General features: G+C 48.6%; 2 protein-coding genes across 2 annotated transcripts in view; one reads left to right on the forward strand and one right to left on the reverse strand.

Annotated features, from left to right (window-relative positions):
- DYNLT2 (dynein light chain Tctex-type 2) overlaps positions 1-5870 on the forward strand; it is a 33293-nt gene extending 27423 nt beyond the window's left edge. The window contains exons 3-4 of the mRNA XM_058667659.1: positions 3853-4011; positions 5708-5870. Coding sequence (XP_058523642.1) covers positions 3853-4011; positions 5708-5818 — 270 coding nt within the window. The 3' untranslated portion in view covers positions 5819-5870. The remainder of the gene's footprint in view (positions 1-3852; positions 4012-5707) is intronic.
- The window catches only part of ERMARD (ER membrane associated RNA degradation), a 67208-nt gene extending 56263 nt beyond the window's left edge, over positions 1-10945 (reverse strand). Inside the window, exon 1 of the mRNA XM_058665023.1 lies at positions 10878-10945. The gene's annotated coding sequence lies outside the window, so the exon portion shown is untranslated. The remainder of the gene's footprint in view (positions 1-10877) is intronic.
- Positions 10946-11515: the final 570 nt, after the last annotated feature.

An 11515-nucleotide genomic window follows, 5' to 3' on the forward strand; every position in this document is an offset into this window, starting at 1 on the left:
GATATAAGAATGGCTACACCTGCTTTTTTCCTTACCATTTGCTCGGAATATCTTTTTCCATCCTTTCACTTTCAATTTCTCTGATCTTTGTTGGCTAGATTGTCTTCTGTAAGCAGCAGATAGCTGGGTTTTGTTTTCTGATCCAGTCCTCTAATCTATGGTGTTTGATGAGTTTTAGCCGTTTACATTCAGAGCTATTATGGATAAGGGGCAAATTGGTTCTGTCATTTTAGCAATGTGTTGTTCTATGATTGAGTCTTCTGTTAGCCGTTTAGTGGGATGTTCTCCACATTTGCCTTTGTTTTTGGTAGTTGCTAGTTCTTTTTTCTTTCATGGGAACATCCTTGAGTATCATTTGTAGAGCAGGTTTAGTGTTGAAACAAATTTTTGAAGTTTTTCTTTATCGTGGAAGAATTTTATTTGATTTTCAAAGACATAGGAGAGCTTTGCAGGATAAATTATTCTGGGCTGAACATTTTTCTCATTTAGAATCTGGAATATGTCACTCCCTTGTCTTCTGGCCTGTAGTGTTTCCTCTGAGAGGTCAGCTGTGAGTTTGATTCGGGTTCCTCTATATGTCACTTGATTTTTTTTCACATGCACATTTAAGGATTTTTTCTTTTGTTCAACTGAAGAGTGCTTGATTATCATGTGTTGTGGTCAAGTTCATTTTTGATCAACTCTGTTGGGAGTTCTGTGGCTTTCCTGTATATTGTTTTCCAATTCTTTCCCCAGATTAGGAATGTTTTCGTTTATTATTTCATTTAATACACCTTTAATACCAGCTTCTCTTTCTGCACCTTCTGGAACTCCCATAACTCTTATGTTGGCCCTTTTAATTATATCTTTTAGTTCATGGATACTTTTTTAGCTTGACCCAGCTCTGCTTCTAGCTTTTTGTTTGTTTCTTCATGGTGACAGGAACTATTTTCAAATGCTGAAATTCTTTTTTCTGCCTCACTCATTCTATTTTTGAGACTCTCCACTGTACTTTTAATTTGATTTGCTGTGTTCTTAATTTCTGATATATCAGCCTTGAGTTGATTTATTGCTGCTATTTCTTGTGTAACATATTCCTTAAATTCTTTGAACTCTTGTATGTGCTTCTCATTGTTGATCAGAATCTTTTTAGTGAATTCTCTGAATTCTGTGTGCCCCATTTTCTCGATGTCTTCCTCAGTTAACTCTGTGGTTGGGCGAAGCTTCTGCTCCTTTGCTGGAGAGTCTTCCGTAACAGTCATAGTGCCTTTGTCTTGTCTTTTACCGTTTGCAGTTGTCATTCTGTTTGATGGTATCTTCTTTAAGATGTATTACCTACAGGTCTACAAGTTGATTTTTATGTTCAATCAGTGCCCTGGATTTGGAAAACACAGTTGTTCTGAATAATTGCTTTATCGATGGCACTGATCTTGTCGACACCTGCTGGCCAATAAGTTTGAGTGCCTCCTGGAGTTATTTTGGGTGGCGTTGGTGGTATGCTCTGCCAGGGCTGTTTTTTCTGCGGAGCCTGTGCAGTGTTCTAAGATGGAGGTGATTTTGTTCCTAGCTTAGCTCTTGGGCAGCTCAGCTGTCCTCCCTTCAGTCTAACAGTGCCTGGTCCCATGACACTGATATCTGAGTGCTACTGATTTAGCACGTGCACAGTTTGCCACTGCTCCTCCTGCAGTTTATCAATGCTCTGAGCCCTGTCTGTCTGTGTAGGATGGTCCTGTAGGGGCACCAACAAAGATCAGGGGGCTGCTGGCTGTCAGCTCCAGGGACCACACAGACCCTGCAGGCTGCAAGGCTGGCACTGTGGGTTCAGCTCAGTGCAGTTAGCTAGTAACAGACACACTCTGGACCTTCACTTGAAATCCACACTTCCTGCCCTGCCACACGAGATGGCGCCAGATGGGATGCTGCTGGAGAATTGGGGCTGCTGGCTTTCAGTTCCAGGGACCACACAGTCCCTGCAGGGAGCAAAACTGGTGCTGCCCTCCCCACTGGATCAGTTCCATGTGATCAGCTAGAAAGAAACCTCCTCTGGGCTGCTCCATCAACTCCATGCTCAGCCACTCCACACAAGATGGTGCCCTGAGTCTCCTACTCTTTCTTCACCTGTGGCTGGTCCAAGTTACCCAACACTACTGGCAGGTCCCAGATTGCACTCATCTCCCAACCTCCCCACACAGACCCAGACTCCCACCTGGTGGTCACAAGAGCAGTGCAGAGACCAGTGCTGGATGTCTGACTGGCGCTGGATATGGATCGCTGGACTCTGAGTTGCCGCTTGCTGACTGCTGGTGGGTTTTTCTGTCCACTGCAACACTGCTCTGCTGCAGCTTCCCTGTGTCCAGGGGGTCTGCAGGTACCCCCCTGCTTACTGCCTGACCCCCATTTTTTCTCTGTAATCTGCTTCTTGTACTTCATCCTGTATAAAGATTCTCCGTCATATCAAACGTATCTGTATCCTATGCCGCCATCTTGCCTCTTGTTCTTTTAAACTCTTAATTAATCAAGTGTATGTGGTATTAGCCAACAAAGACAAAAGCAAAGCCCCATTTTGCTCTTTTTAAATGGCTACAGGAATAAAGTTGCCAAATTATAACCTGGGCAGGTTGTAGAGGACTCTGAGCCAGTGGCCACATCCCGGGTCTCAGAGGTGGTCAGTGTGATGGTCAGCACATGGCTGGGGAAGTTCCTAGACGGACAGTCAAGAGTTAAGAGGGCGCGTGAGCTGTGGCCGGCTTCAGAGGAGCAAACAGCACTGGGAGGCAATGGGAGGCAGCCACTGCCTGTGGCCCTGGGACAAACTTCACTTCAGCTGCATGAGTCTCTAAGAGTCACCAGAATCAAACCAGAGGACGAGCAGTGGGAAGGACAGACATGGTCTTCCTGGCTCTTCAGCCCAGAAACAAGCTGTTGGGGTTGGCTTGTCTGTCAGTAGGTACAAGCAGTGGGAACTGCTAGCGCCTGCCTGAGCCAGTCTATCAAAGGCATCATGGCCTGCTCATCCCACAGGCGGCTTTACTCTTGGTCTGTGAGAAGGCTTCATTTTCTCCAGGCTGCACATTGATTTCTCACTAAACACTAGCTACCTTTAGCTTTGCATTTCCCTGGAGGCAAAAGAAAAAGTGTAGCAGAATACGGGGCTGTGGTTAGGAATACATGAAGAGTGAGGAGGCCGATGAAGACAGCAGGGACCCAGTGCAGGACTGGATTTCAACAGTGATACACAATTTTAAAAGTTGTCTCTGCCCAAGAATTTTCAGAAACCTTTTAAAATTCCCCTGCATCTCCCTAATAATAGGTCAGCAGAGTAGTCTGGCCAAATAGAATTACATCCTTAGTGTAGGATAAGCAATAAAACATTAGAAAAAGCAAAACACATGATTTAAAAACCTGTTTGTTTGCTTACTTGAAAAGCAGATCATCAGAGAGGTGGAGCCAGAGCAGGCTTCCACCTGCTGGTTCTCCCCAAATGGCTGCAATGGTTGGAGCTGGGTATGTGCAGGCAAGAGCTGCATATCCTGATTCTCCATCTAGATAGCTAGGCCTGCCTTCCCAGGGAACAGCTGCAGAAAACTGAATGGACAGTGGCCAGGATTTGAATAAATACTTCAATAAGAAATGTTGGTATTGCAAGAAGTAGTTCAAGCCACTTTGCCATGGTACCAATAAAATAGAGTGATTTTTAAAACATCATTGAAGTAATGTAGGAAGTTCAAAATTTATTTACTATTATTTGTTAGTAATGTGTATATATTTAATTGTTTTAAATAGTGTATAACTTGGGTATGTTTCTACTTGTATTTTTACATTAAAAGTATTTAAATGGAAAACTAAACTATTTTCTTTAAAATGTTTTTAAAGGAAAGTCTTAAAGACGTCAAATACGATGATAAAGTCTTCTCCCATTTGTCTCTTGAATTGGCAGACCGCATATTGTTAGCAGTCAAAGAATTCGGGTTCCATCGTTACAAGTTCATTATAAAAGTATTGTTTATTCAGAAGACTGGTCAAGCAATAAATGTAAGTAGCCATTGCTGTCTCCAGCAGTAGAATGCTGGCGATTTAAGGGTTCTGGGGATGGCACCAGGGCACAGCACTGCTCTGAGGGTGCCCTGGAAGGGAAGACGCTTTTGTAAATACATTTCGTTTCAGTACAATTTGAAAAGCATTGAGCCGGAAGCTGTGGTGTGTTGTTGATAGTTTATTAATCTGCACAGCTACCACATGCTTCGATCATACCAGCTTGGATGATTTAACAAGTAAGTTTTGAAGAGGAAAAAAGCCACAAGCTTGTGTCTGGTGATAGATGGTGTCGAAAATACCAAGAATGTGACCGTAACTCTTGAGGTGTACCCACTCCAGCCAACTTTGGGGATTGTGGAGACAGCCTTGGTCTCAGGTGAGGCTGTCCAGGAAGAAGTTGAGGCAGCAGCCTGCATGGCCTTGGCCTTGGCATGTTGGCTTTATCTATAAATGGTGCTATAACACCTGCTCGCCAGAGCTGCTGTGAGGGACGAGTGAAATGATCTGTATTGGACTCCTCCACATAGTCCCCAGCACAGGCCTCGCAGGAAGCAATTGGCTACTGCCATTAGCCCCACATGGCTGTGTAGATATCTAGGAAGTGGCAGTGCATGTTGGGAACAATCCGTAGAGACTTCCTGGAGGGGGACCTGCATACTGCAGCATGGGGAGGGAGATTGTGTGTGGGGTAGGCAGAACGTCAATCAGCAAGACTGACCCACCAGGGACGTTCTGGACAGCACTGGTGCTCCAGAAAGGAAACAGAGGAGGGCAATAGGCAGATATTAGGCAAATGGTGACCTGGGGTCATCTGGAGAGGGGAAGGCCCTCTGAGGTTCCAGTGAGAAAGTTTGGATAGTAGACTTAGTGTGCATGATTAATAACCAGGGCTTCTGTCTGCCTGTAGCTAAAGGAGACAGGAATGGGGCAATAGTCAGCCAGTATGATGTCACATCTAACCACTGGAGAGCCTGCCAGCTTGGAACCACAGCCATCCATTGGCCAGCTCCTTCTGGAGCCGCTGTTTGGTCAGCTGAGCCTGTAGCTCCACAGTGCTCTCTTGAACATCAGAGAGCTGTTGCTGTTGCTCGGCGGGATGCCAGGGCCCTCCTAACATGAGCAGTGTGCCTCCAGTGCAGGGTGGGCATCTTGGCACAGCAGTCTGTGAGGGCCGGTGCTGCAAGACCTTGAAAGGATTAGGTCGCAAGCTGCCTGGGGTCACTTTCTGTTGGCCAACAGAGACAGAGCGGGCACCAGGGCCAACCTTCTGGTAGGGAAAGCCCCACGGAGTGGGTGGCCCCTTAGGCTGAAGTGTGTGTGCACTGTAAATGGGACAAATGAGTTAGGATTTTCTGTAGCAGCCTTCCTGGATAATGAGCACTATTTCTTCATTTCAGGCTGAGGTCCAACAGCCCTTTGGTTCAAAGTACTTGAAGGGTGGGAGAACTTCTTTCTGCAGATGGTAATGTGGAGTGTGGGCCACTCTGCAGTTGCTCACACCCTGCTGAGGTGGCACTGCCCTGTCAGATAGATCCTACCCTCTTCCAGAAGGAGGGCGGGCCCAGCAGCATGGAAGGAAAAACTGACAGATGGTACCAAGACACCTGCTTTGGAAATTCAAACTAACAGAGATTTGAAAATCACTTTTAGCATGTTCAATCTAAAGCTGGTCTTTTAAAAACTTTCCTCACAGGTTGCCAGCAGATGGATGTGGGATGTTGCATGGGACAGCTGGGTTGAAGCTAAACTTGAAACTGAATCGTACGTGGCACTGGCTTTGGTATTTGCTCTTTATTGTGAATAGCTTCATTCTCAGACGGAAGGATTGGCTTGCAACTGCTTCAAAATAAATGAGACGGAAAGATTGTGGCCCTTGTAGTGGTTTGGGTTAGCTGTTTTGTCGTCTACAATTGGGGGTTTTAATGGAATTCCTTTAACAACAGACAAGCAAAAGCTGGGTTTTTACATTTAAGTTAACCAATATTATTAATATTCTGTCCCCAAAAGTAGTATAGAAAGTGTGTATCCGTACATATATATTTATGATTTTTATAGTGAATAATAATATAGGAAAAATTGTCAGGTTTATGAAAATTAGAATTTGTTGCAAGAAATTGAGATGCAACCTTGTGAAAAATTAAACATATTTTAAGATTAATTTTGGAAAACTTCTAAAGGCACTTTCATTTTATATGGATTTAATACTTTGTACTTATTCTTTTGAAAATAATTGTCAAGTTTGAAAGAAAGACACTACTATATTTGCTATTTCTATCTCTAATCAAAAAGCGTAGTTTCTGTTTGTTAGTTTGGCTCCTTTCTAAAATTGTTATTTGTTTTCATTTTATTTGACAGTTAGTAAGACAAAGAGACAGCCAAGAGAGAGATCTTCCAGGCACTGATGCCTGTAGCAGCCAGGTCTGACTCAGGCCTAAGCTGTGGAACAGAACTCCGTCTGGCTCAGTGGCCTTTCCGGTGAACACATACTCTGTGAAGTGATTGTCTGTCCGTGTCTGAGGTTTGGGATGCCAGGTGTGTTATAAACAACAAACAACACTTCTCACGGTGCCGCCTGGGGTTGAGTGACTTCCTTTGTGCCCTCCAATACTAGCCTTTCCTGGCCCCATCCCCCTCCCAAGCCTCTTCCCCTAGAAGTTATACTTGGGCTTGCAGCTGCCAACCTCTGCCGTGCTCTCTCCTTCAGCCACCCTACCTGGGCAGCACGTTGCCGTGAGCCACTGAGCCATCATGCTGACCCTGCAGACCGAACTGCCCAGGCAAGGTCCCCTCCTTGAGGAGCTGTCAGGGAAATGCACACCACGGCCACAGGATCATTGGAGTGCGGGATCCTGGCTGTTCCCTCAGGAAGACCCCCACTGTATTTTGAAAAAAGGTTATGCATTCGTTTGAAAATTCTTACTTTCTGTGCAAAGCTTTTGAAGGCTGCTGGAACAGTCCTGTAGCTCTGTGGCAGCTGCCTGTGTAGTCTAGCTTACCCCTGCCTTCGCTCAAGAACTGGACCTACTGGGCCAGCATCTTCCTCTCTTTTCCACTCCTGCCACGCCCATGGAAGGGCCTTTGAACAAGGGATCCTCTCACTCTTCTTGGTTCTGGCATACGCGCATCTCAGCTATGCTTTAGGGAGACAGCACTGCCCTCCAACAACAGGGTTCACAGATCACTATGTGTGTGACGGATGGGCCCTGTCTGTATCTTCTCGGGCTGCCACATGGAGCATCTTGGACAGGGTGGGCCCAACCACAAGCATTTCCTAAGATGCTGGTGTCCTGGGAGAGGGACTCCTGCTGGCAATGCCTCCCAGGCCTTTCCTTGTTGAAAGAGGATCTTGTGTGTCTTCCTGCTTTCCAACCTGGAGCCCTCGAGAGTTTGTCTGGATTCAGCCGCCTCCTGAAGGGCTCACTTCGAGCTCCATCACCCTGGGGATGTGCGACTTCAATATATCAGCCTCAGGGGACCCCCAGATTTTGCCCACAGCTGGTCACATCCTTCCTCCAAAGCCTCCCAGACTTGGCTTGTTGCACATCTCCAGCTGGTTCTTCCCTTTCTGCACAGTCACATGTAGTTGTGCTGCCTTCTAGTTACCAATGACAAACCCACATGGTGTTTTCTAAAAAGGTATCTCTGGAGGAGGGAGCTGGTTAACAAAAAGGAAAGTACAGCAAGTAAATAAAAAGTATCAGTGCTGGAAGCCAAACTATGTGATTACTTGAACATGACAATGGCAAAGCCAAGCGCAGAGAGGAGGCATACACAAAAGCCACTGTGAAGGATGTGGAGAAAGACGAGGCTCGAGGCTCGCCGAAACCACAGGTGTACTTGTTTCAGTTGTCCTGGAAACAGAAGAGTGGTGATGTGGTGGTTAGGACTGGAGACTTTCTCCTACTTTACATTGAAGAACAAAAGTCCCAAAAAGTTTGGTTAGAATTCAGACCAACGCGTTCAAGTCAGTTGCCATGTTGAAAGACGATAACTGCAAAGACATTGAAAAAGAATCTCTTTCTTTCCCAGTGAAGTCTGCTCTCATCAGTTTAGCAGCTGACATGAACAAGTGCCAAGCAACCCCGTGGAGACGCCTGTCCAGCTCAGAGTGCCGGCATGAAATCTGCACAGTGGCCCCAGAGGTCACTAAGGTGGGTGTGCCAGAACCACTGAGATGGCCACAGAGCAGGTTACTGGCTGGAGGTGTTTAACAATGCTGAAGACGCAAAGGCAATGCAAGCTCAGCACAGTTTCCCTGCTTTTCAATACACAAGAGCTAAGTCTCAGATGGCAGGAAGCCATCAGGCCACTGTCAGTATGAAGAAAGTCCTGGCACCCAATGCGATAGCCTAATGGCTGAAGTCCTCACCTTGCATATGCCAGGATCCCACATGGGTGCCAGTTCATGTCCTGGAGGCCCCTCTTCCCATCTAGCTCCCTAGCTGGTGGCCTGGGAAATCAGTAGAGGACGGCCCAAAGCCTAGGGACCCCGCTCCCTCATGGGAGACCTGGAAAACACTCCTGATCCTAGCTTTGGATCAGCTCAGCTCCAGCTGTTGCGGCCACTTAGGGAATAAATCAGCAGATGGTAGATCTTCCTCTCTGTCTCTCCTTTTTCGTAAATTGACTTTCCAATAAAAATAAATCTAAAAAAAAAAGCAAGCCTTAATGCTGCATGTTTCCATGCAGTAAATGACAATGCCCTAGATATATATCTTAAAAACCTGGCACAGGACCCGGCGCAGTGGCCTAGTAGCTAAAGTCCTCGCCTTGAACGCATCGGGATCCCATGTAGGCGCAGGTTCATATTCTGGCAGCCCCACTTCCCATCCAGCTCCCTGCTTGTGGCCTGGAAAAGCAGTGGAGGATGGCCCAAAGCTTTGAGACCCTGCACTTGTGTGGGAGATGTGGAAGAAGCTCCTGGCTCCTGGCTCCTGGCTTCTGGCTTCGAATCGAGCTCAGCTCCAGCTGTTGCGGCCACTTGGGGAGTGAATCATTGCCCAGAAGATGTTCCTCTATGTCTCTCCTCCTCTCTGTATATCTGACTTTGCAATAAAAATAAATATTAAAAAATGACATTTTAAAATAAATAAATAGTTTTTTAAAAATATCCCACACAGTTATAGTTAGCAGCAAGAGAGCAAAAGTTCAGAACAACAGTAGCGGTTTGCTCGTGGGTTGAGATGTCTCGGTACAATCTTAGTTTCCATGGTCACTGGGTCCTGTGCTACTGCACACAGAACTGTCTACACTCCTTCACACCTCTGACTCCTTAGTTCTCCCTGTAGACCTCACCAGCCCCAGGACTCCTTGGGAAGGGTGGGATTACAGCCGGTTTTCCCATGTTTTTCCCCCAGCACGTGGGGCAACAATGGTGTAGGAAAGCAGCACGTATTCAAAAGTGACAGTACACACCCAGAACTCTCTCCAGTGAGGAACAAATGCTATTGCCCACACCAAACTAGGAGGCTGGAGGAAGGGTCGTGAGTGGGCTGGAGCTGAGGTGGCTTCCCCTGGGCTGTGCAAATGAGTTTTCGGGGCATGGGTGGGCTTCTTCTTTGGGGGCTAGGTAGCTGGAAAGGAAAGCCGGGGATTGGCTGGGCTGTTTGGCCTGGGGAAGCAGTGGAGGATAATCTAAGGCTTTGGGACCCTGCATCCATGTGGCTGACATGGAAGAAGTTCTTGGCTCCTGGTTTCGGATTAGCTCAGCTCTGCCCGTTGCGGCCATTTTGGGAGTGAACAGTGCATGGAAGACCTCTCTCTCTCCTTCTGAATGTAAAATCTGCCTTCCAAATAAGAATAAATTTTCTAAAAAACTAATCCTGGTCCTTGTATGTTACTTAAAAAGCACCTGAAGCAACAGGCACATAAACAGTGATAAAGCTTATTTAAAAGATAAGAGACACACACACACGTGGGTATAGAGAGGGCGAAAGAGAGAAGCGGTGGGGTGAAGGGAAGCAGTGGAGCTGAACCCCTATAATGCAAAAACATGATCCTCTCCCCTAGCCCTAGGTAGCCTGTCTGTTGCCCTCAGCAGTTCTCAGCCCCATTTCAATCTGTTTGCATCTTTACCCCTCACTCCTCTGGGAGCCTGGGAATTAACAATAGCTGTCCAGCTCCTTGCTCTGCTTTGCTTCGTATGCAGCGGGTGAGCAGACCCACTTTGGGGGTTCTACAACAATGCCCCCAACCAACTGCAGGGAAGGGCACCTCAGCTAGTCCACGTCTCCAAGGGAAGGAAGCGAGCACCCCTCTTTTCTGAGGTGGTTTGCTGAGGGATTTATGACATGTCCATAAAACTCCACAAGCTTGCACATGGCTCTTTCTGGGAGAAAGGGTGTTCTGATGGAAGCACTTGGGGCAGGGCCTGAAGCGTGTGCCCTGCAGCTCAGCCTGCTACCTCATGTCAGAGGTGCCCTCCAGTGGGAGGGTGTTTGTGGGGTCTTTTCTAACCCAGGCCTCCATCCTGAACACCAGAAGGCAGCCTCAGTGCTGGCTGGTCTGGAAGGAAATGTTCTAAATTTGTATTTGTCCTAGAGATACAAAACCCAAAAGAGAGAATTAGAACCAAATAAAGGAATAGATTCCAGCCCCCCCCCCTTTATGATTTAAATACTATCCAGAAAATCTGGGTTCCCAATCATAGTCTGTTCTTGGCAGGGTCAGAAGCATGTTGGGGACAGGATGACCTGGGCGTTTCCTGCGGGTTCTCTCCCAGGAGGGGGCTGGGAGGACAAAGCAAGCAGGTGCCCCCGGGACTGCGGAGTGCAGGCAGTGGCAGCTCTGGAGGCACGTGATGGACACACTGCCCTTCCACGTGCAGATCTGGGTGGCAGGGAAGCCGAGCATCTGGCCCTCACCTTCACTCAGCTGCCTGCAGGTCCCCTGAGATTCTCCGTGTTTTTGGTGAAGTGGGCTGGCAAATTTCCCCAGGCCACCGCAGCACCATCACCCTGCGGCCTGGGCGTCTTCACAGCTCACACACCAGCAGACGCAGGTAGAGCGGCTGCGGGAGTCCGGGGGCCAGCGCGGGGCCCTCCCGGTACGCTGCACCTCCACGTGCTAGGCCAGGGCGTCCCCGGAGGGAACCCGCGCCTCGCAGTCCCGGGCCCGCACGGCGCATCCCGGAGAACAAAGGCTGCTGAGGGCGGCGGCCGAGGGCGCTGCGTGAGCGAGGGAGCGGCCGCACAAGGCGGCCAAGGCCACGGCCAGGACCGAGCTCGGGGGCACCCAGGCAGGCAGGAAGCGAGCGCGCTGGGAGTGGGCCGAAGCCCTGCAGCGAGGGGCGGGCGCCCGGCAGGGCGGAGCGAGCGGGGACCCCGGCAGGGACCCCCGCTTGGGAGTGGAGGGGGCTCCAGCGGAGGCGTGCGGCGGGCACCGCGGCAGGGTGCAGGGGCTGGGCGGACCCCTGTCGGGGAGGGCGGGCCGCCGCCCCCGGAGCCAGGGAGGAAGGGGCGGCGCGGGGACCCCCGAGCGGGGACGCGGCGCGGGCGGCGCG

Source organism: Ochotona princeps, chromosome 1 (genome assembly GCF_030435755.1).
Source record: "Ochotona princeps isolate mOchPri1 chromosome 1, mOchPri1.hap1, whole genome shotgun sequence".
Classification (NCBI taxonomy): domain Eukaryota; kingdom Metazoa; phylum Chordata; class Mammalia; order Lagomorpha; family Ochotonidae; genus Ochotona; species Ochotona princeps.